Raw genomic sequence first — 26,269 nt, 5'->3', positions numbered from 1 at the left:
ATTTTTCCTCCTAAAAAACACTTTGTTTCACTATTTTCCATTTCTTTGCTGAAATTTATTTCTACAAAGCAGACAAGCCAGGGCCTTCTCACTGGTCACTGGCCCTCACGGTCTAGTGGCTAGGATTCAGCGCTCTCACTGCCGCGGCCTGACTTCAATCTCTGGTCAGGGAACTGAGACCCTGCTTCAAGCCACTGCAGGCCAAGGCCACACGAGATCACCTCCGTAACTGCCTACCCACAGGGTAAGAACTGAAGCCAGTCCCTAAGTAGGAATGGGGGCAGGTGCCAGACGAGAAGAAGCCAATCATGGATCACTTTATATTATAATTCTCACAGAAGTGAAAGAAACAGTCTTGGTCAGGAGCCCGGCCCCTCCAGTCTCACCCCCTGCTACAAGGCAGCACTGGCCTCGTCTCACCCATCAGAGCACAGGGCTCCTTCCCACCCTGGTTCCTTCCTGGGGGCCATATCCTCATCGTCACCATGGCCCTACTTCAGAACAACACCATCCCAGTCATCTGTTTCCTGTCAGTTGTCTGTCCCATTAATGTTAAATTGTTTCTTTCAGTTATCTCTGTTATCTCAAGTCGTTTAGCCGTACTTTCCTGTCTAAATTAAAATGATCTCTCTCCCTGAGGAATACACTCTTTCACATATAAACTGCCATTTCTTCACAATTCCTGTTGTCTTGGCTTACTTTCTCAAGGCCTCATGGGACTTCCCTGCTGTCTCTCCCCCTCCATGCCTTTGCTTTGCATCTAGATAATTAAGCAGGTGAGAGCAAGTGAGGTTGCAGGGACTGAGGAATCTCAGCTCAGTGATGTTCAAACAGGAAGCTCACTTTGTTCTCAGAAATGTACATACTTTCTTACAATAGCCAAGATATGAAAGCAACCTAAGTGCCCATCAACACATGAATGGATAAAGAAGATGTGGTGTGTGTATATATATATATATATATATATATATATATATATATATATATATATATATATATATATATATATATATATATATATATATTTATATATATATATAAATATATATATATATAGTAAAATACTACTCAGCCATAAAAAAGAATGAAATTTTGCCATTTGCAACAACATAGATGGACCTGGAGAGTATTCTGCTTAGCGAAATAAGTCAGAGAACAACAAATATTGTATGTTTTCACTTACATGTGAAATCTATATATATTTGGTGAGAACATTTAAGTTTTACTCTCTAAGCAAATTTTATTTATACAATTCAGTGTTATACATTGTATGTTATACACTGGATCCTCAGACTTTATTTATACCCTTTTACCAACCTCTCCTTATTTCTCCCACCTGCCAACCACTGGCAATCACTGTTTTACTCTTTGTTTCTATGTTTGACTCTTTTTCTCATATTCCACATACAGTATAAGTGATACCATGCACTATTTGTCTTTCTCTGTCCGGCTTATTTCACTTCGCACAATGTCCTCATGGTCCATCCGTGTTGTCGCAAATCACAGGATTCCCTTTTTCTCATGCTTGAATAATATTCCACCGTATCCATTCATCCATTAATGGACCCTTGGGTTGTTGCCATATCTTGGCTATTGTGAATAATGCTGCAATGAACATGGGAATGAGGACATATCTTTGATATCCTTTTGCATTCCCTTTGGATATATACCCAGAAGAGGAACTACTGGATCGTATGATAGTTCTATAACTAGCATTTATTGATTGGACGTCATGTGCCAAGCACAATCCCAGTCACGTTACATGTGTCAATTCGGGCCATCCTCCCAACCCTCTGAGGTAGGTATTATTTTGTTCATCATCTCTATTCCATATGAGATGAGCGAAGAGGGTTCAATCACTTGCCAAGTTCTCACAGAGAGGAAGCAGCAGAGCTAGGCCTTGACCTGAAAGAGCTTGGTTCTAGAGCCCACACTCTCAACACAGAGCACGCTTCAGAGGAGGACATCTGAGAAGGGACAGAGGCCCTGATTATGTACGCAGGACCTCTAGGCCACTGTGAAAACTTGGCTGATACAGTGAAGGAGATGGGGGGCCCTGAAAGGTTTGAACAGAGCCAAGACATGATCTTAGTTATATGTAAACAGGATCACTATTGCTGCTTTGTAGGAAGTGGGGTATGGGAGGGGGTATGGGAAGCAGACAGAGCAGTTGTAAGGCTTCGGCAATGATCCAGGCCAGATACCCACCCCCTACCCCTTCAGAGCAAGACGCTGGCCTTGTTCATGTTAATACTCCTCTTGCCAAGCACAGTACCTGGCATAATAATGATGGTTGAATGAAATCTTTGGCAATGGCAGTCATACTAGTCATACAGGGGAGGAACCATGCACTTGTCCATATTAAAAACATAGTCTATGATCAGTCACCCTCAGGGGAGATAGAAGGCATGCAAATGGAAAGAGGTACCATCTCAAACCTTAGTTCACAGAGAATATATGCTCTGTCTGCTGCCAGTTTCCTTAAAACCCATAAGCAAATCCTGCTCTCCTCTCCACTCATGTGGGTCCAGATGGGCATGCAAAACTGGGCTTGGGAAATCAAGACCTTGTCTTATTTGCATCCCTGATGCCAGGCCATGGTCCTCTGGGAAGGCTGTTGTTACAGAAACACCCGGGTTTATTCAAAGCTTCTGCATCACCCAAGAGATAGAACCATCATTCTTCTACTCTTATGATGAGCCTTTGTGTGTATCCAAGAGATATTCTAAAGCAACAATATCCCTCTAAGTTTACTGTCAGAACTCTTCATGCACTCACTCTGGGATAGCTCTAGAGCAAGAGCTGGATGTCTTGTGAAGGAAAGGTCGTGGCTCAGAATGTACACTTACCCTTCTCTGCTGGGCGGTATTTGAGTCTTAGATTAGCCAAGTAAGAGGAGACATCATGGTGACTCTGACTGCCATCGTAACTGTGCCCTATGAAGTCAGGAATGCATTTCTGTTCTTTTCAGTCCTGGAGTTTGCAGTAGGGATCCTGGTCAATGCCTTCATTTTCTTGATGACTTTTTGGGTCGTGGTGAGGAGGTGGCCACTGAGCAACTGTGATCTTGTCCTGCTGAATCTCAGCCTCACCTGGCTTTTCCTGCACGGGCTGCTCTTTCTGGATGCCATCCAGCTTACTCACTTCCAGTGGATAAAAGACCCGCTGAGCCTCTGCTACCAGACCATCCTCATGCTCTGGATGCTCGTAAATCAAGCTGGCCTCTGGCTCACCACTTGCCTTAGTCTCCTCTACTGCTCCAAGACTGTCCATTTCTTTCACACCTTCCTCCTCCGCTTGGCAAGCTGGATCTCCAGGAAGATCCCCCAGATGCTCCTGGGTGCTATTTTTAGCTCCTGTGTCTGCATTGTTCTCTATTTGTGGGACTTTTTCAGTAGATCTCACTTCTCAGTTGCAACCATGCTACTCATGAATAACAATACAGAACTCAATTGAGAAATTGAGAAAACTCAATTTCTTTCATTCCTTCCTCTTCTGCAGCCTGGGGTCCATCCCCTCTTTCTTCCTTTTTCTGGTCTCTTCTGGGGTGCTGACTGTCTCCCTGGGGAGGCACATGAGGACAAGGAGGGCTAAAACCAGAGAGTCTCGGGACCCCAGCCTGGAGGCCCATATCAAAGCACTCAGGTCTCGTCTCTTTCTTCTGCCTGTATGTGGTGTCCTTCTGCGCTGCCTTCATCTCGGTGCCTTTGCTGATGCTGTGGCACAACAAGATCGGGGTCGTGGTCTGTGCAGAGATACTGGCAGCCTCCCCTCGGGGCACACAGTCATCCTGATCTCAGGCAATGCCAAGCTGAAGGGAGCTGTGGAGACCATTCTTCTCTGGGCTCAGAGCAGCCTAAAGGTAAGGGCGGACCGCAAGGCAGATCCCAGGATGCCAGATCTATGTTGAGAGTGGACATGAAACGGGCTCTTCATAACTATGCCTCTGATTGTTCATAAAGCCTTCAGAAACCTATTCCAATTTCTTTTCTAAGGTATAACTCCAAGTCTCTCTACTTTACATCCATGATCCCACCCATAGTAGAAAAAAATAATTAAAGCTCTACACATGGCCTAGGCAAGTAGAATGACATTGGTTGTCTAGATAAAATGAACAAAATATAGAAGTGAAGTACTCAGTGTAAATTCTTTGTATACTATAGCTTACTAGTGCTTGGTATAAGCCAAACCATGAGAAATCCCCTGTTATGAAATGATATCTAAATTCCAAGATAGCATGGTTGGTTTTTCACATGACTGCTATTTCTTAACATGAGTGCTAGTGGGACTTCCCCAGTGGTCCAGTGGTTAAGGCTCCGCGCTCCCAATGCAGGGGCCCTGGATTCGATCCCTGGTCAGGGAACTAGATCCCGCATGCCGCAACTAAGATCTGGCACAGCCAAATAAATAAATATTTTTTTAAAAAAATAGGTGCTAGCATATAATATTTGAACACATTCACTACTATGGCAATTATATTATCCTCCTCAAGCTCCACAATATTCATGGAAACATAAGATATGAAAAGACAAACTTGGAAGAACAATGATGTCATCACTTCAGCTTCAAGAGGTACTACATTAAAACGCCTACAGGAACCAGAGGATGGGTCATTTTGTCTGAAAATGCACTGATTCAGAAATGTACATTCACCTGCTTTAGAGTGGGAGAAAAAGAGAGGTAGATACTTGCTCAGTGGGTGCCCTGGATGTCAAAGCCTCTGTGTGTCTCCTGGCTGTACTCCACTTGCTCATGAGGACAGTGCTTTGCCTGGTACCAAGCACCGGTCAGTCTAGTTGGGGAACCTGCCAAAATAGCCTCGCTAAAAGGCCTATTTGTGGAGACCGGCATTCTCTGCCTGCCTGCACAGGAACCTAGCCGGGAAGGCTTTCCTCAAATCACATCCTAAATGGCTCAGCAGAGAGAAAGGTATACCAGACATAGATCTTTATGGGCTTCAAAGCACAGCCCATGACCACAGTGGCTCCTGGTTCTGCTGGCTGTGGGTGCTGCTGAGTACTGCTTCCTCCTCCCAGGACCTGTTCTTGATAACTCCAATCCCTCCTCTCAGTTTTCCCAAATTATCCTTTTTGCCACCTCCAATGGCTGCAAAATTTGTGCCTTCATCTGGTTTCCTTTCCTTGGTGGACACCAAAGTTGTCCTAGGATTTCCTCAAAGACAGTGGTCCCCACTCTTGGCTGCACACTAAAATTGCCCGGGGAGCTTTTAAAATCTCAATGCCCAGGCCACATACTAGGCTGATTAAATCAAATCTCTGGAGGTTGAACCCAGGCGTCACTTTTTTAAAGATCCCTGAGTGATTCCAGGTTGCAACCAATATTGAGAACCACTGTTCCAGATGCTCTTTTTCTTGAGCTGGATCATGTGACCCTCTGACTGAACTGTATTGTGACCTTTTAATTCCACCTTTCCCTAAAGTACTTGGAGGAATATGAAAGAAAACCTTAAAGGACATCCTTTCTTATTCTTCTTTCTCTCTTTTTTCACAAACTCTCTCTGGACAGGTCTCCATTACATCTTACTGCTCTCCACAGCTTTATTTTTATTTAACATTATATTTTGATGTAATTTCATACTTAAAGTTGCAAGAATTTCCGTATACCCTTTATCCACATTTACTCATTTTTTACATTTTGCCCCATTTCTCTCTCCTCTCTGCCCCCAATTACAATCCAAACATATAGGGTTCACTTTAGTCTTCCTCTTTTATATATTTGTAACTCCCTTCTCTAACCATGAGAAATATCCTCCAGTTATACTCAATATATTTGCCCATTTGCTTACAGCTAGAATACAGAGAAAGTGGTTTCAGAATTGCTATAACACTGCAAAAGGCAAAATTAACTAGAGTTCAATATTTGTTTACAGATTTTTTTCATTTTTAGGCAAAATTTATACACAGCAAAATACACAGACGTTAAACGTACAACTTGGTGAGGCTGGATAAGTATGAATATATATATATATATTTTTTTCATGTAACCAACACCCCAAATATGATATACAATATTTCCATCAGCACAGAAAGTTCCAGTATTCCTCTTCCAGTAAATCTCCACCCACCATGGGCAACCACTGTACTAATTTCTTTCCATAGGTTCTTTCTTTCCATAGATCATTCCTTCCCATAGATTAGTTTTGCCTGTTCTTGTACGGAATTATGTGGTGTAGACTCGTTTTGCTACTTTAACTCAACATAATGCCTTTGAGATTCACCCTTAATAGTATGTGAGTCATAACTTGTTTATCCACTTTTGATGACCATTTGCATTGTTTACGGTTTGGAACTGTTATGAATAAACATTCTTGAATTCATCTTCTTGTAGCCACAGCTTTCATTTCTCTTAGATAAATACTGAGTGGAATTACTGTGTCATAAAGTTGATGTACATTTAGCTTTACAAGAAACTGCTAAGGAGTTTTCTAGAGCGACTCTAGCATTTCACGCTCCCATCAACAATGTAGGAGAGTTGTTCTACATTTTCACCAACATTTGGTATTGTCAGTCTTTTTAAATTTGGGCCATTCTAGTGGAGGTGAATGGTATCTCAATCTCGTGGTTTTAATTTGCATTTCCCTGACAACTAGTAATCTGGAGCACCTTTTCATGTGGTCCATGGCCATTTGAACATCTTCTATTATAAAGCTACTATTTGACTTGTTAGCCCCCTTTTTAATATTCAGTTGTCTTTTTATTATTTCTTTGTAGAAGTTTACTGATCTGCAGCATGTGTGTGTGTGTATGTTCTTAAAATATATATATATATATATTTAAAAAATATTCAGCCTGTAAAAAACTAAAAATAGAGTTACCATATGATCCAGCAATCCCACTCCCAGACATATATCCAGAAAAGACGAAAACTCTAATTCAAAAAGATACACGAACCCCAATGTTCACAGCAGCACTATTTACAATAGGCAAGACATGGAAGCAACCTAAATGTCCATTGACAGACGAATGGATAAATAAGATGTGGTATATATATAAACATAATGGAATATTAATCAGCCATAAGAAAGAATCCATTTCCAGCAAGATGGACTGACCTAGAGATTATCATACTAAGTGAAGTAAATCAGAAAGGAAAGACAAACATCGTATGATATCACTTAAATGTGGAATCTTAAAAAATGATACAAATGAACTTATTTACAAAGCAGAACAGACTCACAGACATAGAAAACAAAGTTATGGTTACCAAAGGGGAAAGGGGGCAGGGAGGGATAAATTAGGAGTTTGGGATTAGCAAATACAAACTACTACATATAAAACAGATAAACAACAAGGCCCTACAGTATAGCTCAGGGAACTATATTCAATATCTTGTAATAAACTACAATGGAAAAAAATATTTAGTCTAAAAATCTATGAACAGGATATAGCTCTTCATTTATTTGTCTATAATTTCTCTCAGCAATATTTTATAGTTTTTAGTGTAGAGGTCTTGCATGTCTTTTGATAAAATTATACCTAGGTATTTAATATTTTATAATGTTACATATAGTAATGTTAAATGGGGTATTTAAATCTTCATATTTCAATTATTTGCTGCTAGTTTATAAAATTTTTTGTACATTAACCATGTATCTTGTCACTTTCCTAAATGAATTTAATAGTGCCAATAGCTTTTTGTAGGTTCTTTGAAATTTCATACTGAAACAATCATGCCATCAGCAAATAAGAGAACTTATATCTCCCTTCTCAATCTTTATGGCCTTTATTTAACTTATTTCACTGGCTGGAACCATCAGTACAATCTTGATTAGAAATAATGTGAGTATACATCCTGCCTCATTCCTGATCTTACAAAGAAAACATTATTTCATCATTGAGTATAATATCAGCTGTAGATCTCTTATAGATCTCCTTTATCAGATTAAGAAAGACCATTTTTATTGCTAGTATGCTAAGAATTTTTATCAATGGAGGTTGAATTTATTGAAACGAGTGAATGGTTTCTCTCCTCTATTTTGAACACAGTGATTTATACTGAAAAAATTTTGCATGTTAAATCAGTCTTGCATTCCTGGGATAAGTCCCAATTAGTCATAATGTATTATTTTTATATGTTGCTCTATTTGACTTGCTAACATATTGTTAAGAATCTTTGCATCTATCTTAGTATGTACTATTAACTTTTATTCTTGGTAGACTATATTTGTTACTTGCCCTTTCAAAGAGAATCTGTGGGTTATAAACTTTATGAATCCTCTATGTCTAAAATTGTTTGCCCCGCTAAAATAGGTTAGCTGAGTATAGAATTCTACATTCAAGTTTATTTTATCTTAATTATATGAAGATATTACTACTTTATCTTCTCAAAAACAGTATTACTAATGTTATTCTATTTCTCATTCCTTTGTAGTTTATTTTTCTTTTCTATATAAAGTTTCTCCTCAGAAGTGAATTTCTTTCCATTATTTTCTTAAGTTTCATTTTGTTATTTCTAGTTATGGGTGTTTTGTTCTTCTGTTTGTTTTTTAATCTTGCTTGGTAGCTAGAGAAACCTTTAATCTTAGGAGTCATGTTTTCTTCACTTTTGGAAAATTCTTGGTCATATTTCTTTAATATTATCTCCCCTCTATTCTCTCTCTTTTTTCCTTCTGCAACTTCTTTTAGCTGAATATTTAGATTCTGGACCTATTCTTGTCTTTGACTTTTCTTTAATATTTTCAGTATTTTGGGACATGTTCAGGGAAGTTTCTCAGCTCCGTTTTCTAGCACATTTTTTAATTCCTTTGTTTTTTTTAAATTAAAATACATTTTTTTAATTAATAGAATTTTTATTTTGTTCTTCTTCATAAGCACCTGTTCTTTATCATAATGTTTGGTTCTAACTCTTTGAAGCTAGTTTTTGGAAGAAGTTACCTCCTTTGGCTCTTTGAGAATATTAAATATTACTTTAAAATCCTTTTTAGGCTGCATTATGACCTTTAATTCCTAGGTTATATGTTCTTTTGGTGGTTGAGTTTATCTGTGTTTCTGTAAAGATGTTGGTGTTACTTAGCAGTTTTGTCATTCTTAGCTGTTTGTACAGGAATTCTTTCCACACTCTGTGGCAGGAATTTCTCCTAGTATAGTGGCTTCACAATTGTGTAGATACTAACCTTGAAGATGGCTTAGCTTTAGATTTGTCTGCTGGGCAGAGACATATCAGAATTTGTTTACAAGAAACACAGCCCTAGTTCCCGCTTCATGATAGTAAAGCAGCAGACTCTGTGGTGGTTTTGAGTTTGTTTTACTCTTTTAGAAATGCTTCTCCAATTCTGGTTCATGAAACTTTCTCTTACTTGTTTTTGAGTGTGGCTAAAAATTTGTGCATTAAAAAAATATGTATATATCATTTTAATGGGTTTTGTGTAGAGGGGAGATATTTTATCAAATTTCTCATGTGCCACCTTGAACTTAAAAAGAATCACTGATATTTCTAGTTTTCTAAAATATTTTATAAAGAATAAGAGTTATTTTTAACACATATCCTTTCAGCAATGATTGAGTTAAATATGACTGTATCCTCTGTTGTGTTGACATGATATATTACATCAGTGATTTCTGAAGAGAAGTATGAGTGCCTCAGTAGCTGTTTGCCTGCTTTATGTTAAAGAATATTTTAATAGTTCCTATGGGGTACTTTTTTTTTTTTTTTTTTGTATTTCTTTGTTTTGTTTTCCACTTCCTCATTCTTTTAAACGTGAGGTCCACTTGAGTCTGGTGTTAGAATTTGTATGAGTGGATTTCCCTAGATCTAGTTTTATCTTCAAATGATGACTGGAAGAATATTTCTCTGACCTTACTATTTCACTTAGACTTTAGTCTGAAGATCTGGTTGATGTGTAAAACATTTAGTTAAATTTCTAGTATTTAGTTGTCATTTATCACATTATTTTTCCCAAATTTTCCTGCTTTCCTGTTGGGTCATTTCTCTTTGTGTGGGGAAATATACTCCTGGAAAAGTTGAAATTGATTATTATATTTCAACTGAGTAATAGTCTCTTTTTTTTCTAGAGGAAAACTATAATACTATTTTTGAAATGAAACGCACCTGTTGGTCTAGAGATTCTATATTTCATTGAGGGTATTAACGGTCCAAATTATATTCACTTCTGTCTCTAAAAATACTACATTCTTTGTGTATAGGCCTGAAATGTGAAAAATACAGTACTAACTAGAGACCTAGAATATTGTCCTAACCCTGCACCTCATAAAGCTCTGCAGTAATTTCTTTTTAACCCAGAAATGGCTTTCTGGCTTCTATTCAGCAAAAGTTCCATATCTCTTAGAGGGGCATGGAGAAGGGTATTGAAGTCTCCATTTTCCTCCTTGACTTTGTTATTTTGCTTCATTGTTATTGTTTTAACTGCTACTGCTCTTAATATTCAATACCAAAAGCACTACAGACCTCAAACATAAATAAAAATTTTCTCTGCTTTTGTAAATTTCAAAAAAAAAAAAAAAAGAATCTTTGCATCTATTTCCATGAGAAATACTAACTTCTATTTTTCTTTTTTTCTTTTAAATATCTTTGTTAAGTTTGGTATCAAGGTTATTCTGGCCTCATAACATAAATTGAGAAATGTTTCCTCTGTCTTTATTTTCTTTAAGATTTTGTAAAATTGGTATTATTCCCTCCTTAAATATTTGATAGCATTCACCAGAGAAGTCATTTGGGCCTGAAATTTCCTATTCAGGGAAAGTTTTTTAATTATAATAATTACAATTTATTTAATAGATACAGTAGTATTAAGATTGTCTATTTCTTCTTGTGTCTATTTTTGTAAGTTGTGCTTTTAAAGGAATTTGTCTCTTTCATCTAAGTTTGTAAATGTATTGCCATAAATTTGATCATATCCCTTTATTATCTTCTTAATGTCTATAGTATCTGCTTTGCTATTCCCTCTTTCATTACCAATTTAGATAACTTTTGTTATCTCTTTTTAATTCATCACTCTAGGTAGAGATTTATCAATTTATTGATAATTCCAAGAAATCACCTTTTGGTTTCGTTTATTTCCTCTATTTCTTTTATTTTCTTCTACCTATTTTTTTATTATTTATTATTTCCTTCCTCTACTTTTTAGGTTTAATTTCTCTTCCTGATATAGCTTCTTAAGTTAGAGAATTAGATCATTGATTTTAAGTCTTTTTTTCTGTTCTAATATAAACATTTAAAGCTTTAAGCTTTAAGTTTCCTGCTAAACACATTTTGCCACATCCCCACATATTTCAATACATTGCATTTTCCCCCAGCTTTACTGAGGTATAATTAATGTATAATGTCTGTAAGTTTACAGTGTACAATGTAACGATTTGATTTCACATGTATATTGCAAAATGTTTACTACAATAAGATTAGTTAACACATTCTTTACTCACATAATTACCATTTTGTTGTTGTTGTTATTATAGTTACAGTGAGAACACTAAATCTTTATTCTCATAACAACTTTAAAGTATACAATATAGTATTGCTAAATATAGTCACCACGCTACACATTAGATCCCAAGAACTTATTCATCTTATAACTGAGAATCTGTACCTTTTGACCACCATATCCTCATTTCCCCCATGCCCCATCCCCTGGCAACCTCCATTCTACTCTCTGTTTCTATGAATTTGATGATTTTAGATTTCAAAATAAGTGAGATCATATAGTACTTGTTTTTCTCTATCTGGCTTATTTTATTTAGTAATATAATGTCCCTTAGGTTCATCTATGTTGTTGCAAATGGCAAATGGCAAGATTTCCTTCTTTCTCACAGCTGAATAATATTCCATATTATATATATATATGTGTGTGTGTGTGTGTGTGTGTGTCTGTGTGTGTATACACACATCCATCTTTCTTATGCATTCATCTTAGGTTGTTTCCAAATCTTGGTTGTTGTGAATAATGCTGCAATGACCATAGAAGTGACCACCTCTCTCTGAGATACTGATTTCATTTCCTTCGGAATATATACCCAGAAGCAGGATTGCTGGATCATATGGTAGTCCTATTTTTAACTTTTCAAGGAACCTCCATACTGTTTTCTATAGTGGCTACACCAATTTGCATTCCCATCAACAGTGTGCAAAGGATCTTTTTCTCCACATCTTCATTAGCATTTGTTATCTCTTGTTTTGATAACAGCCATTCTAACAGGTGTGCGGTGATATCTCATTGTGGTTTTGACTTGAATTTCCCTAATGATTAGTGATCTTGAGCACCTGTTCATATACTTTTTGGACACTTGTGTGTCTTCTTTGGAACAATGTCTATTCAAGTCCTTTGTCCATTTTTTAACTGAATTGTTTTTTTGCTATTGAGTTGTGTGTGTTCCTTAAACGTTTAGGATAGTAACCCCTTATGAGATATATAGTTTGCAAATATTTTCTCCCAGTTGGTAGGTTGCCTTTTCATTGTGTTGTTTCCTTTGCTGTGTAGAAGCTTTTCAATATTCTTTTTTATATAGGATAGACTGCTCTGTTGATGCTGAGTGTAAAGCCATAATTTGCCCCTCTGAAAGTCTTTTCTGATGCTTTTATTCCACTTGATCTCTCAGTAGCTTTCTTTTTTTGATTCAGGTACTATGAGAATGGCTGAGGGCTCAGAGCAGTGAATTAATAGACATGTGCTAGTTTCCTACAGCTGTTTTTAAGATGCTTAATTTAGTTTACAGAAATTTGACATTATGTGCCTAGGTGTGAGTTTCTTTTTATAAAATCTGTCTGGAGTTTGCTGATTTTGTTCAGTCTATAAGCTGATATTTTTCATTAGAGAAATTACGAGCCATATTTCTCCATATGACTCCTCTGGATAGTGCCCTCAAGAAACTTTTTTTTTTCTTTGCTCTCTCAAACAAAAAAAATTTTTTTCTCTTTTCTCTCTTTAAAATTAAAAAAAATTTTTTTAATGAAATATAGTTGATTTACAATGTTGTGTTAGTTTCAGTGTACAGCAAAGTGATTCAAAGTGATATATATATAATTGAATATATATATTATATTCAATATATATATATTCTTTTTCAGATTATTTTCCCTTATAGGTTATTACAGAATATTGAATATGGTTCCCTGTGCTATACAGTAGATGCTTGCTGGTTATCTATTTTATATATAGTAGTGTGTATATGTTAATCTCAAACTCCTAATTTAATAAGTGGAGTGTCAGACCTTTCCCAAAAGTAGTCTCACACACCCCTATGATCCTAGACCACCACTAAGCACCATGTCCAGAAATGTGCTACTCTCTTCTCCTAGGGAAAAGGACCTGCAGGGCATACTCTCCATACTTAAAGCGTTCTCAATAAAAAATTTATCAACGTGTTTCTCCCTTGAACTTTATTATCCTCACACATTTTGCAAGAAATACCTTGCAAAAGGTAGAGAAGGAGAGATGCAGAATAGCAGGGGAGCTGCAATTGAATAAACTTAGAAATTTCAATGTAAGATCTAAGGGTGATGCAAAGAATAATAAAACATGTTCTGTTTAGTGTAGAATCTTTCATTTACTTGGGGGAATACACACCATCATATAGGGAACATTTAAGTGGTGACAAGAGGCTGTGTGTAATTGAGTGTCAAAATTTTGGGCATAAACAAAATGTGTGACCAGAGTTCAGATCACAATTTAAGTGAAATGACATAAACAAAGGGGTAGAAGTGAGAATAAGCATAGTATGTTCTGTACAGGTAGGTCAAGGTCAGATTGTAGAGCCAAGCTCAAGAGCTGAGGCTTCTTCATGTTAATGGTCATAACAAAACCTTAAATAGGGAAGAGACATGATCATAGCAGTGATTTTATACAGTTTTGCCTGATAGTGTTTTCTAATATTGATTTGAAGGGGAGGAGGTGAGGGTTTTGGGCTATTTGCACTCCAACTGCAGTGACAGATTTGAGAGTAGGATGGGGGTAGTAGGAATGGAGATAGATATAACAGAGCTTTCGAAAAACATCATCAACTAGTGTCTTGATGTGGTGTTTAACAGAGAAGGAAGAATCAAGGAGGCTTTCAGTGTGTAAGTGTGTTGTAATATAATATAATGACTAACAAAAATAAAGAAGTTGAAAAAGGAAGTTGGATTGAGTTTGTGGAAGATGGTAAATGTGGTTTGGAACTTATTGCAACTGGACTGACATCATGTCACCTAGTTGGAAAACACCAGAAGAGCCTTGGAAATGAAGAACTAAAATTCAGATTCGAGGACAGAACTAGAAAGACATATGGTCATCAGAAGAGCAGCTAGTTTGGAAAATATAAATTTTTAATTGGGTTATAAAGGTAGAGGGAAAATGTTGGCAAGGTTGGAGGCCATAAATTTCTGGCAGCAGTAAGTGGGCAAGAAGTAATAAGAATCGTTGGAATAGGCCAGATGTGTGTGTGTGTGTGTGTGTGTGTGTGTGTGCATGCGTGCGTGTGTGTGTGTGTGCGTGCGTGTGTGTGTGTGTGTGCCTTCCCAGCACCTTCTTTCTCCTGAGAACAACCACATCCACCTAGGGGTAACTGCTCCTCACGCTCCAGTTAGGATGTTTACCATGATCCTGCCCCTGACTATATTTGCTGGGTCTTTTCTAGTCCCACCAATGTCTACCTTTGGGATTTTTCTAACTCGATCCAAGAAAAATTTGTAAGACATGAAATACAGCAGCTTCTCCTGGTTACGCTTCCTGCCATATTTCCTATCACAAGAGGAAACGAGCAGAGACAAGAGGTAGATATGGCAAGACCTAGTTTTATTTGGTTCTTGATGTTCCAGAGGTTCAGCTATATCCTTTGCCTGCTTTGGTTTCACTGTACAACCCTTTATTATATGTCATGAGCCAACACATACCACTTTTGCTTAAATTAGTTTGAATTGAATTTTTCACTTGCAGCCAAAAGATTTATGACACAATGATAATACATAACCCATGAATGGAAGAGGGGGATGTGACTGGTGAGTAGTACAAAGAGTTTCAGTTATACTGTAATGTTTCATTTCTTGGATTAGGAGATGGGTGTTTATTATATTATTCTTTATCCTTTTCTGTACACCTGAAATATTACATGATATAGTTTTTAAAATACTGCATCAGAGACTTGACATTACATGTCATCTAAGTACTTTGAATATGTTGTTGCTGGGGCATTTACATGGAGGCACACCGCTGTATAATTAGATTCACTCTGTCCTACAAAAAGTCTGATTTGGGAGAATTTATTTAGCACTAAATAATCTAGTTCACTTTCTATGCCAAAATTAGTTTTCAGAAATGAAACAGATGACATGAAATAAATTTCTGAGCCTATAAAAAATTAATTTTCAATATATGTTCTCCAATTTCAAAATTATTGGACAAATGTTCTATTCATATTTAGAAGAACCTATACTTAAAAAGAACTATTTTCCATTTATGAAGCGGAATGCAGTTAAATATGGCTCTTAATTAAAAGGATTCAAGGATAAATTCTGTACTTTACATCTCAATGCACAATATTAACCTGAAATGGCAATCCACAAAAGAAAATAAGTTTTTAGTTCCAAATCAAAGACATGTAACAATTAAATGTTTCTAACTTTCAATTTGTATTTTTTCAATGAATTTAAAATATTGTCTCCAATATCATACATTTGTATTATGTGTTCAGCTGAGTAAAAATAAAAAGTTTCATATAGTTCTGGCAAGTGTTTGTCTTATGCTTGGTTAACTTCATTCAGTATATTCATTGTCAAGTACCTATAGGCATTTGAGCTTGTAAACCACTGGTTTATAAGCCACAATACTATAAAAACGTATAAAGGAAAGGTGTATTTCTTCACTCAGAAGGAGGGGGAAAGATCTCTGAGGTTTAACTTTGGCAGAATTACACACAATATCCATCACCAAACAAAATGATGAAATTTGTGGCTTAATGTACCTCCACTGCAGTTAATTTGCTGTTTACACCAGCCATCACCACAAAATCTGAAGGTCTTACCTTTATAATTGTGTATCTGGCCAATTCAAGAAGCCAAGGAATAGTGTTCCTCAAAAATGATTTCAAAAAAAAAAAAAAAAATGATTTCACAGAAATCATTAACACAGAAACTGCCACGTTTAAAAAACATTTTCTTGCAGTTTTGCTCTACAATTTCCAAAATCTTAAGGCCATCTGTTAGCAAAGACACTTCAAGTTTTCTTCTCATAAGTCCATTTTGATAAGTTATATTTGTGTAGTGATTTATCTATTTTATCAAAGTTTAAAACTTTAATGGCTTAAATTTACAGTATTTTCTTACCATCATATTTCATAGAATCTAAAATAGCATCAATTGTAAGATACACCCTTATTTTACATACAACTAAAGAAGAAAAATTCAAAGCTGTCAATTAAACAATGTTTTCTTATCATTAACTATGATATATCCTAAATCCAGAGATGTCATAATGTGAAAAAAAATGTGTTTCTCAGAGTCAGTGAAATATGGTATATTTTAAATCTCAGTGTATGTGTTCCTTTGTTAACTTCTAATGTTGCTTAGTAGATGCATGGAGTACAACAGATTATGGTGTGGTGAATCCAATTCACACAAAGCCCTGTTTTTTCTGTAGTTCCAGACCTTTCAAGCGTGTCTGGTACACAGCTTTAATTACCACATCCATGAATATTTTAGCACAGAGGGTTTCTTGACAAATGATGCAATGAGCAGGTTTCAGTTCTTTGCCATTGTGAAATGTTGCCACAGTGGTTTAAATTCAGTAATAAGTCTGACTTTAACACCTACCATCACAGAATTTCCCCCTAGTCACGCTTACTAATTTGAACTTTCTATAGTAAAATATCAAAGCTTTTCTTAGTATACAGACATAGATCATTTCTTGAAGTTATAGATATCATGGGTACCATTTTAATAAATGCATTTGTTGCATAACCTTTTCAATCAATACCACAAGTAAATATAGCTAGCTACTTGTAATTATTATTTATACCCTTGCTTTCATCTGCTGCAATTATAAAACACCACAGATTAATTCCTCTCCAGCAAGTGCTCAGGCAATATTTTAAGCGACAGTACTTCTGGCTATAATATATTCATGAATGTTTGATTCTGTTGAAGTCATATAATTTCTCCTTCACTTCGTAGACAATCTTTAAGAAATTCATTGTCTGTAAAGGATTTTATGGCCACTTTTCCACAAAAGCTTTTGGGAAACATGTTCTATTTTCATTCAGAAGTTAATCATGGAAAATCTAGTTCTTTCAGTTAATTGAGTTTTCATCATATGCCTTGTCTATAGAGCAGCTGTTCTTTAATTTGTTTCATAACTGTATTTAAGTTTTATTTTTTGGTGAAGACACATTTTGCATTTTCAATAATACATAAAATATTGTTTACTTTTTGCAAAGAAAGATGTTCTCTCCCATTTTTCTGAAAGCATATACTCTTCATTCTACTTTTTGTTTTCCCTCTTTCAATAGACTTTAAACAACTCTTGCTCTACTCCAGGAAAAAAAAATAGCTATGTAAACATGATAATAGCTTGTACAGTAACTGGATTCCTTCCAGTGAGATGGTGAGATTGGAGGCAGACCGAGCGAGCCCTGACCCCTGCTCCAACCAACTACTGCCCGGAGGGAATGTGTTTTCAGCAGTGTCAGATCTTCTAGATACCTGGATAGCTATTGAAATCTCCAAAGCTTCAAAATGTTAATTCAAATTTCTTTCTGTTTAACAGATCAAACAGAATATAGCTGCAATCTGTGGGGCACCAGTTTGTAACCTCTGCTACCAATTTGCAGCCTCTCCCTAATGGGATATGAGAGAGTATTTTTCTGTTTGAGCAGAAAAGAAATGAGGAACTAAGACAAAGAACCATGAGATAAACTCCTAAGAAGGTGCTATTTAGGCTGAATAACTCAGAATGTAATGTGGGCCTATTATCTACTGGTGCACATAGCCCTGCAGAATCCTCCTGAAAGTTGCTGAGTCTCCAAACTAGAGAGAAGGGTAGACTCTTTCATCTTACTAAGCTTCCTATCCATTAGGCCTATAGTCTGGAGACCACAGAGAGGCTCTGAGAGCTCCCAGTATGGAGAGAGTGGGGGCTGGGTGGAGGTCTAACAGCCACAGCCCATGAGCAGTTACAAGTCAAACTCTGTATTGCACTTGACTTATATTATTAGTTCCTAGATCACAATGTTTCTCCATCAGAACTTTAGATATCAATTTATGGTCTTCTGGGATTTAGAATTTTTGAACAAAAATCTGAAGAATAGTGTTTTACCTCCTTCTTAGGTTTTTCTACCTAGAAGCCTCTGGAATATATTTTACCTACTTTTTAAAATTAAAACAAATCACCAGAATTATGCAGGTCTGAATCTAATTTCATTGATTTTGCCTGACTTTCAGCCTTTTCAATTACATTTTCTTCCACAGTTTCTTTGGTTATTACTGCTGTTTATTAAGTTTTCGTGTTTTCTCTTCTGCAAACCACAGCATATGTAAATGACCTGCTAGATCTGACATCACATCTCTCTTTCTCTCTCCTCTAATCACATTTCTTTTTTCCTTTTTTCTATGAATTCTGAATTAATATTTTAGTAATATCTTCAAATATTCTCATTTTTTTCTGGAGCATCTTATCTGCTATTCAGACCTCTTCCCTCCACTGATTTTTTTTTAATCAATAATTAAATCTTGAAGCATTTGTTTTTTAATTTCATTATATTAGGTCATATTCTTTTTATAAAATCAGTGTTCTCTAAACTCTGAATGAAAACATAAGTGAGATGTTTTCTAACATTTCCTATGACTTATAATGACTTTATTTCACAGACAGGCATTGGATCTTTTTTTTCATAATGCTCATCTTATTTTAAGTTATTATATTCTCAAACATCCATTGATTTTTTTTTTTTTTTGCTATATATTAAACTTTGAAGTAGGAGGTTAGCAAGTCTTTTACCCCACATTTGAAGTTGTGATGGGACCTGATAGATGTTGGAAGGGTTAAATATTGTAAGATTTGATGAAGGAAGATGGGGGAAGTATTTTATTTTCTCTGGTTCTGTTTTGCCAGGCTACAGACAACCTGAGCAGGAAGTCTGATCACTGAACATAGTGTTTCTTCTGCCTGGTGCTGTGGCAGCTTGACAGAAATGAAGTCATGTCCTCCCTACCCAATTGAATGACTGTCCTCAGCAGAAGGACTTCTAATTTATTCAATGAGCCACTGCACAACGTGAAAGCCAAGCGTGAGCACCTCCCTAGGATCTCTGCGCTAGAACCTGACAGCCTTCCCACAGGCTCTAAAGCATCCCCTCTCCAAGCTTCAGAGCCACACCTCACCTCCAGGCCCTAACTCTTCAGATTAGGGTATATATCATAGAGTTCTCCTAGGGGGTCCTTCTAGTTACTCCCAAAGCAGGCTTATTCTGTGCATTCTGTGAATTCTGGATTGTCACCTTGTCTGAGTGGTAATGTACATTAAAATAACACAGTAGTGGTGATATGTCTGTGAATATAAATTAACTCTATCACAAACTAGGGGGTGGTTAGCTACCATCTGACGTACTAGAGTCATAATTCATACTCCAGGGTGGTTATTTAAGATATGAAGCTTTCTAATCGGGTATTAGTATCTTCAGAAATGGTCTAGCACTTAAAGTTTCCTTACTGAAAACTACAATAGCAAATGTGTTAATTAACATGAAGAATACAACACAAATTTTTAACTGATTAGGAATATTTTGTGGACCCTACAAATGAATAAATTGCAAAAATCCAACAAACCTAGAAGTCTGATGTCATGCTGCAGTGTTCTAAGCACTATGGATCAGCTGCAGTTACAGCAGTGATGAAGAAAGACTCAGCCCTACTTTCATGATTTCATAGAATCTAGGAGGGAAAGCAAACAATGCATTATCATGCACTTTCCCCTCAAGGATAAAATATGAGACCATATCATGAGACCATAGATAAGGGGCACCTAGAGCCAACTGGGGCAGGGAAGGAGAACTGGCAGGAAAATTTTCCTGAAAAAAGTAACATTTAACCTGAGACCCAAAGGATGAGTCAGAATTATCTAGTTAAAGAGAGTATACAGGAATATAGGACTTCCCTGGCGGTCTGGTGGTTGAGACTTCACCTTCCAATGCAGGGGGTGCAGGTTCGATCCCTGGTCAGGGAGCTAGGATCCCACATGCCTCACAGCCAAAAAACCAAAACATAAAACAATATTGTAACAAATTCAATAAAGACTTTTAAAAAATGGTCCACATCAAAAAAAAAAAAAAAAGAGACAGTATACAGGAATATATATGTGCTTGGGAAAGGGGAGGTGGTTCTATTAGTGCATACCAGCCTGAGTGAGCAGAGGCCCCTAATAAGCCGCTCCTTTAACCCCCTCCTGTCTGGGCGAAGAACAGACGCCCTCAGGCGACCTACACGCAGAGGCAGGTCCAAATCCAAAGCTGAACCCTGGGAGCTGTGCGAACAAAGAAGAGAAAGGGAAATTTCGCCCAGCAGACTCAGGAGCAGCAGATAAAATCTCCAAAATCAACTTGATGTACCCTGCATCTGTGGAATACCTGAATAGACAACAAGTCATCCCAAATTGAGGAGGTGGTCTTTGGGAGCAACTGTAGACTTGGGGTTTGCTTTCTGCATCTAACTTGTCTCTGGTTTTATGTTTATCTTAGTTTAGTATCTAGAGTTTATTATCATTGGTAGATTTGTTTATTGATTTGGTTGCTCACTTCCTTTTTTTTTTATATATTTTTTTTGTTTGTTTTCCTTTTTCTCTTTTTGTGAGTGTGTATGTGTATGTCTCTTTGCGTGATTTTGTTGGTATAGCTTTGCTTTTACCATTTGTCCTAGGGTTCTGTCTGTCTGTTTTTTTTTTTTTTCAGTATACATTTTAGTGCTTGTTATCATTGCTGGATTTGTTTTTTGGTTTGGTTGCTCTCTTCTTTCTTTCTTTCTTTTTTTATTACTTTTTAATTTTTTTAATTTATAATAATTTTTTTAAATTTTTTATTTTAATAACTTTATTTTCTTCCTTCCTTCTTTCCTTTCTTTATGGTCCCTTTTCTTCTGAGCTGTGTGGCTGACAGGGTCTTGGTGCTCTAGCCGGGTGTCAGGCCAGAGCCCCTAAGGTGGGAGAGCCAAGTTCAAGACACTGGTCCACCAGAGACCTCTGGGCTCCATGTAATATCAAATGGCAAAAGCTCTCCCAGAGATCTCCATCTCAATGCTAAGACCCAGGTCCACTCAATGACCAGCAAGCTACAGTGCTGGACACCCTATGCCAATCAACTAGCAAGGTAGGAACACAACCTTACCCATTAGCAGAGAGGCTGCCTAAAATCACACTAAGTTCAGAGACACCCCAAAACACACCACTGGACATGGTCGTGCCCACCAGAAAGACAAGATCCAGCCTCATCCACCAGAACACAGCACCAGTCCCCTCCACCAGGAAGCCTACGCAACCCACTGAACCAACATTATCCACTGGGGGCAGACATCAAAAACAACAGGAACTACAAACTTGCAGCCTGCAAAAAGGAGACACCAAACACAGTAAGTTAAGCAAAATGAGAAGACAGAAAAATACACAGCAGATGAAGGAGCAAGGTAAAAACCCATCAGACCAAACAAATGAAGAGGAAATGGGCAGTCTACCTGAAAAAGAATTCAGAATAATGATAGTAAAAATGATCCAAAATCTCAGAAACAGAATGGAGAAAAAACAAGAAACGTTTAACAAGGACCTAGACAAACTAAAGAGCAAACAAACAATGATGAACAACACACTAAATGAAATTTAAAATTCTCTAGAAGGAATCAATAGCAGAATAACTGAGGCAAAAGAATGGATAAGTGACCTGGAAGATAAAACAGTGGAAATAACTAACGCAGAGCAGAATTAAGATGAAAGAATGAAAAGAATTTAGGACAGTCTCAGAGACCTGTGGGACAACATTCAATGCACCAACATTCGAATTATAGGGGTCCCAGAGGAGAAGAGAAAAAAAAAGGGACTGAGAAAACATTCTTGAAGAGATTATAGTTGTTAACTTCCCTAATATGGGAAAGGAAATAATCAATGAAGTGCAGGAAGCACAGAGAGTCCCATACAGGATAAATCCAAAGAGAAACACGCCAAGACACCTATTAATCAAACTATCAAAAATTAAATGCAGGGTTTCCCTGGTGGCACAGTGGTTGAGAATCTGCCTGCCGATGCAGGGGACACAGGTTCGAGCCCTGGTCTGGGAGGATCCCACATGCCGCGGAGCAACTAGGCCCGTGGGCCACAACTGCTGAACCTGCACGTCTGGAGACTGTGCTCCGCAACAAGAGAGGCCATGACAGTGAGAGGCCCATGCACCGCGATGAAGGGTGGCCCCCACTCGCTGCAACTGGAGAAAGCCCTCCCACAGAAACGAAGACCTAACACAGCCAAAAATAAATAAATAAATTAATTAATTAATTAATTTTTTTAAAAAAAATTAAATGCAAAGAAAAAATATTAAAAGCAGCAAGGGAAAAGCAACAAATAACATACAATGGAATCCCCATAAGGTTAATAGCTGATCATTCAGCAGAAACTCTGCAAGCCAGAAGGGAGTGGCAGGACATATTTAAAGTGATGAAAAGGAAAAACTTACAACCAAGATTACTCTACCCAGCAAGGATCTCATTCAGATTCCACGGAGAAACTAAAACCTTTACAGACAAGCAAAAGCTAAGAGAATTCAGCACCACCAAACCAGCTCTACAGCAAATGTTAAAGGAAATTCTCTAGGCAGGAAACACAAGAGAAGGAAAAGACCTACAATAACAAACCCAAGACAATTAAGAAAATGGTAATAGGAACATACATAACAATAACTACCTGAAATGTAAATGGATTAAATGCTCCAACCAAAAGACATAGACTGGCTGAATGGATACAAAAACAAGACCTGTACATATGCTCTCGACAAGAGACCCACTTCAGACCTAGGGACACATACAGACTGAAAGTGAGGGGATGGAAAAAGATATTCCATGCAAATGGAAATCAAAAGAAAGCTGGAGTAGCAATTCTCATATCAGACAAAATACACTTTAAAACAAAGACTATTACAAGAGACAAAGAAGGACACTACATAGTGATCAAGGTATCAATCCAAGAAGAAGATATAACAATTGTAAATATTTATGCACCCAACATAGGAGCACCTCAATACATAAGGCAAACAGCCATACAAGGGGAAATCGACAGTAACACAATCATAGTAGGGGACTTTAACACCCCACTTTCACCAATGGACAGATCATCCAAAATGAAAATAAATAAGGAAACACAGCTTTAAATGACACATTAAACAAGATGGACTTAATTGATATTTATAGGACATTCCATCCAAAAACAACAGAATACACTTTCTTCTCAAGTGCTCATGGAACATTCTCCAGGATAGATCATATCTTGGGTCACAAATAAAGCCTTGGAAAATTTAAGAAAATTGAAACTGTATCAAGTATCTTTTCCGACCACAACGCTATGAGATGAGATATCAATTACAGGAAAAAATCTATTAAAAATACAAACACATGGAGGCTAAACAATAAACTACTAAATAACTAAGAGATCACTGAAGAAATCAAAGAGGAAATCAAAAAATAACTAGAAACAAATGACCATGAAAACACGACGGCTCAAAACCTATGGGATGCAGCAAAAGCAGTTCTAAGAGGGAAGTTTATAGCAATACAATCCTACCTCAAGAAACAAGAAACATCTCAAATAAACAACCTAACCTTGCACCTAAAGCAATTAGAGAAAGAAGAACAAAAAAGCCCCAAAGTTAGCAGAAGGAAAGAACTCATAAAGATCAGATCAGAAATAAATGAAAAATAAATGAAGGAAGCAATAGCAAAGATCAATAAAACTAAAAGCTGCTTCTTTGAGAAGATAAACAAAACTGATAAACCATTAGCCAGACTCATCAAGAAGAAAAGGGAGAAGACTCAAATGAACAGAATTAGAAATGAAAAAGGAGAAGTAACAACTGACACTGCAGAAATAGAAACGATGAGAGATTACTACAAGCAACTATATGCCAATAAAATGACAACATGGAAGAAATGGACAAATTCTTAGAAAAGCACAACCTTCTGAGACTGAACCAGGAAGAAACAGAAAATATAAACAGACCAATCACAAGCACTGAAATTGAGAATGTGATGAAAATTCTTCCAACAAACAAAACCTCAGGACCAGATGGCTTCACAGGCGAATTCTATCAAACATTTAGGGAAGAACTAATACCTATCCTTCTCAAACTCTTCCAAAATATAGCAGAGGGAGGAACACTCCCAAACTCATTCTACAAGGCCACCATCACCCTGATAACCAAAATCAGACAAAGATGTCACAAAGAAAGAAAACTATAGGACAATATCACTGATGAACATAGATGCAAAAATCTTCAACAAAATATGAGCAAACAGAATCCAACTGCACATTAAAAGGATCAAATACCATGATCAAGTGAGGTTTATCTCAGGAATGCAAGCATTCTTCAATATACGCACATCAATCAATGTGATAAACCATATTAACAAATTGAAGGAGAAGAACCATATGATCATCTCAATAGATGCAGAAAAAGCTGCTGACAAAATTCAACACCCATTTACGATAAAAACACTCCAGAAAGTAGGCATAGAGGGAACTTACCTCAACATAATAAAGGCCATATATGACAAACCCACAGCCAACATCGTTCTCAATGGTGAAAAACTGAAACCATTTCTACTAAGATCAGGAAAAAGACAAGGTTTTCCACTCTCACCACTATTATTCAACATACTTTTGGAAGTTTTAGCCACAGCAATCAGAGAAGAAAAAGAAATAAAAGGAATCCAAATAGGAAAAGAAGCAGTAAAACTGTCACTGTTCGCAGATGACATGATACTATACATAGAGAATCCTAAAGATGCTACTAGAAAACTACTAGAGCTAATCAACGAATTTGGTAAAGTAGCAGGATACAAAATTAGTGCACAAAAATCTCTTGCATTCCTCTACACTAATGATGAGAAATTAAGGAAACACTCCCATTTACCACTGCAACAAAAAGAAAAAAATACCTAGGAATAAACCTACCTAAGGAGACAAAAGACCTGTATGCAGAAAACTATAAGACACTGATGAAAGAAATTAAAGATGATACAAACAGATGGAGAGATATACCATGCTCTTGGATTGGAAGAATCAATATTGTGGAAATGACTATACTACCCAAAGCAATCTACAGATTCAATGCAATTCCTATCAAACTACCAATGGCATTTTTCATAGAACTAGAACAAAAAATATTCAATTTGTATGGAAACACAAAAGACCCCAAATTGCCAAAGCAATCTTGAGAAAGAAAAACAGAGCTGGAGGAATCAGGGTCCCAGACTTCAGACTATACTACAAAGCTACAGTAATCAAGACAGTATGGTACTGGCACAAAAACAGAAATACAGATCAATGGAACAGGATAGAAAGCCCAGAGATAAACCCACGCACATATGGTCACTTTATTTTTGATAAAGGTGGCAAGAATATACAATGGAGAAAAGACAGCCTCTTCAATAAGTGGTGCTGGGAAAACTGGACAGCTACATGTAAAAGAATGAAATTAGAACACTCCCTAACACCATACACAAAAATAAACTCACAATGGATTAAAGACCTAAATGTAAGGCCAGACACTATAAAACTCTTAGAGGAAAACAAAGGCAGAACACTCTATGACATAAATCACAGCAAGATACTTTTTGATCCACCTCTTAGATAAAGGGAAATAAAAACAAAAATAAACAAATGGGACCTAATGAAACTTACAAGCTTTTGCAAAGCAAAGGAAACTACAAACAAAATGAAAAGACAACCCTCAGAATGGGAGAAAATATTTGCAAATGAATCAACGGACAAAGGATTAATCTCCAAAATATATAAAGAGTTCATGCAGCTCAATATTAAAAAAACAAACAACCCAATCAAAAAATGGGCAGAAGACCTAAATAGACATTTCTCCAAAGAAGATATACAGATGGCCAAGAAGCACATGAAAAGCTGCTCAACATCACTAATTATTAGAGAAATGCAAATCAAAACTACAATGAGGTATCACCTCACACCAGTCAGAATGGGCATCATCAGAAAATTTACAAACAACAAATGCTGGAGAGGGTGTGGAGAAAAGGGAACCCTCTTGCACTGTTGGTGGGAATGTAAATTGATAGAGCC

General features: G+C 36.8%; 1 protein-coding gene across 1 annotated transcript; it reads left to right on the top strand.

Moving 5' to 3' along the window:
* Positions 1-2,904: 2,904 nt before the first annotated feature.
* TAS2R38 (taste 2 receptor member 38) lies at positions 2,905-3,910 on the top strand. Its single transcript, XM_068550133.1, is given in 4 exon segments — positions 2,905-3,462; positions 3,464-3,645; positions 3,647-3,765; positions 3,768-3,910. Coding segments are annotated over 4 exon segments (1,002 nt in total).
* The last annotated feature ends 22,359 nt before the right edge of the window (positions 3,911-26,269 follow it).

The sequence above is a fragment of the Eschrichtius robustus genome, chromosome 8 (genome assembly GCF_028021215.1).
Source record: "Eschrichtius robustus isolate mEscRob2 chromosome 8, mEscRob2.pri, whole genome shotgun sequence".
Taxonomy (NCBI): domain Eukaryota; kingdom Metazoa; phylum Chordata; class Mammalia; order Artiodactyla; family Eschrichtiidae; genus Eschrichtius; species Eschrichtius robustus.
Note: the sequence above shows the minus strand (reverse complement) of the source record. Positions and strands in the feature narration are given on the sequence as shown.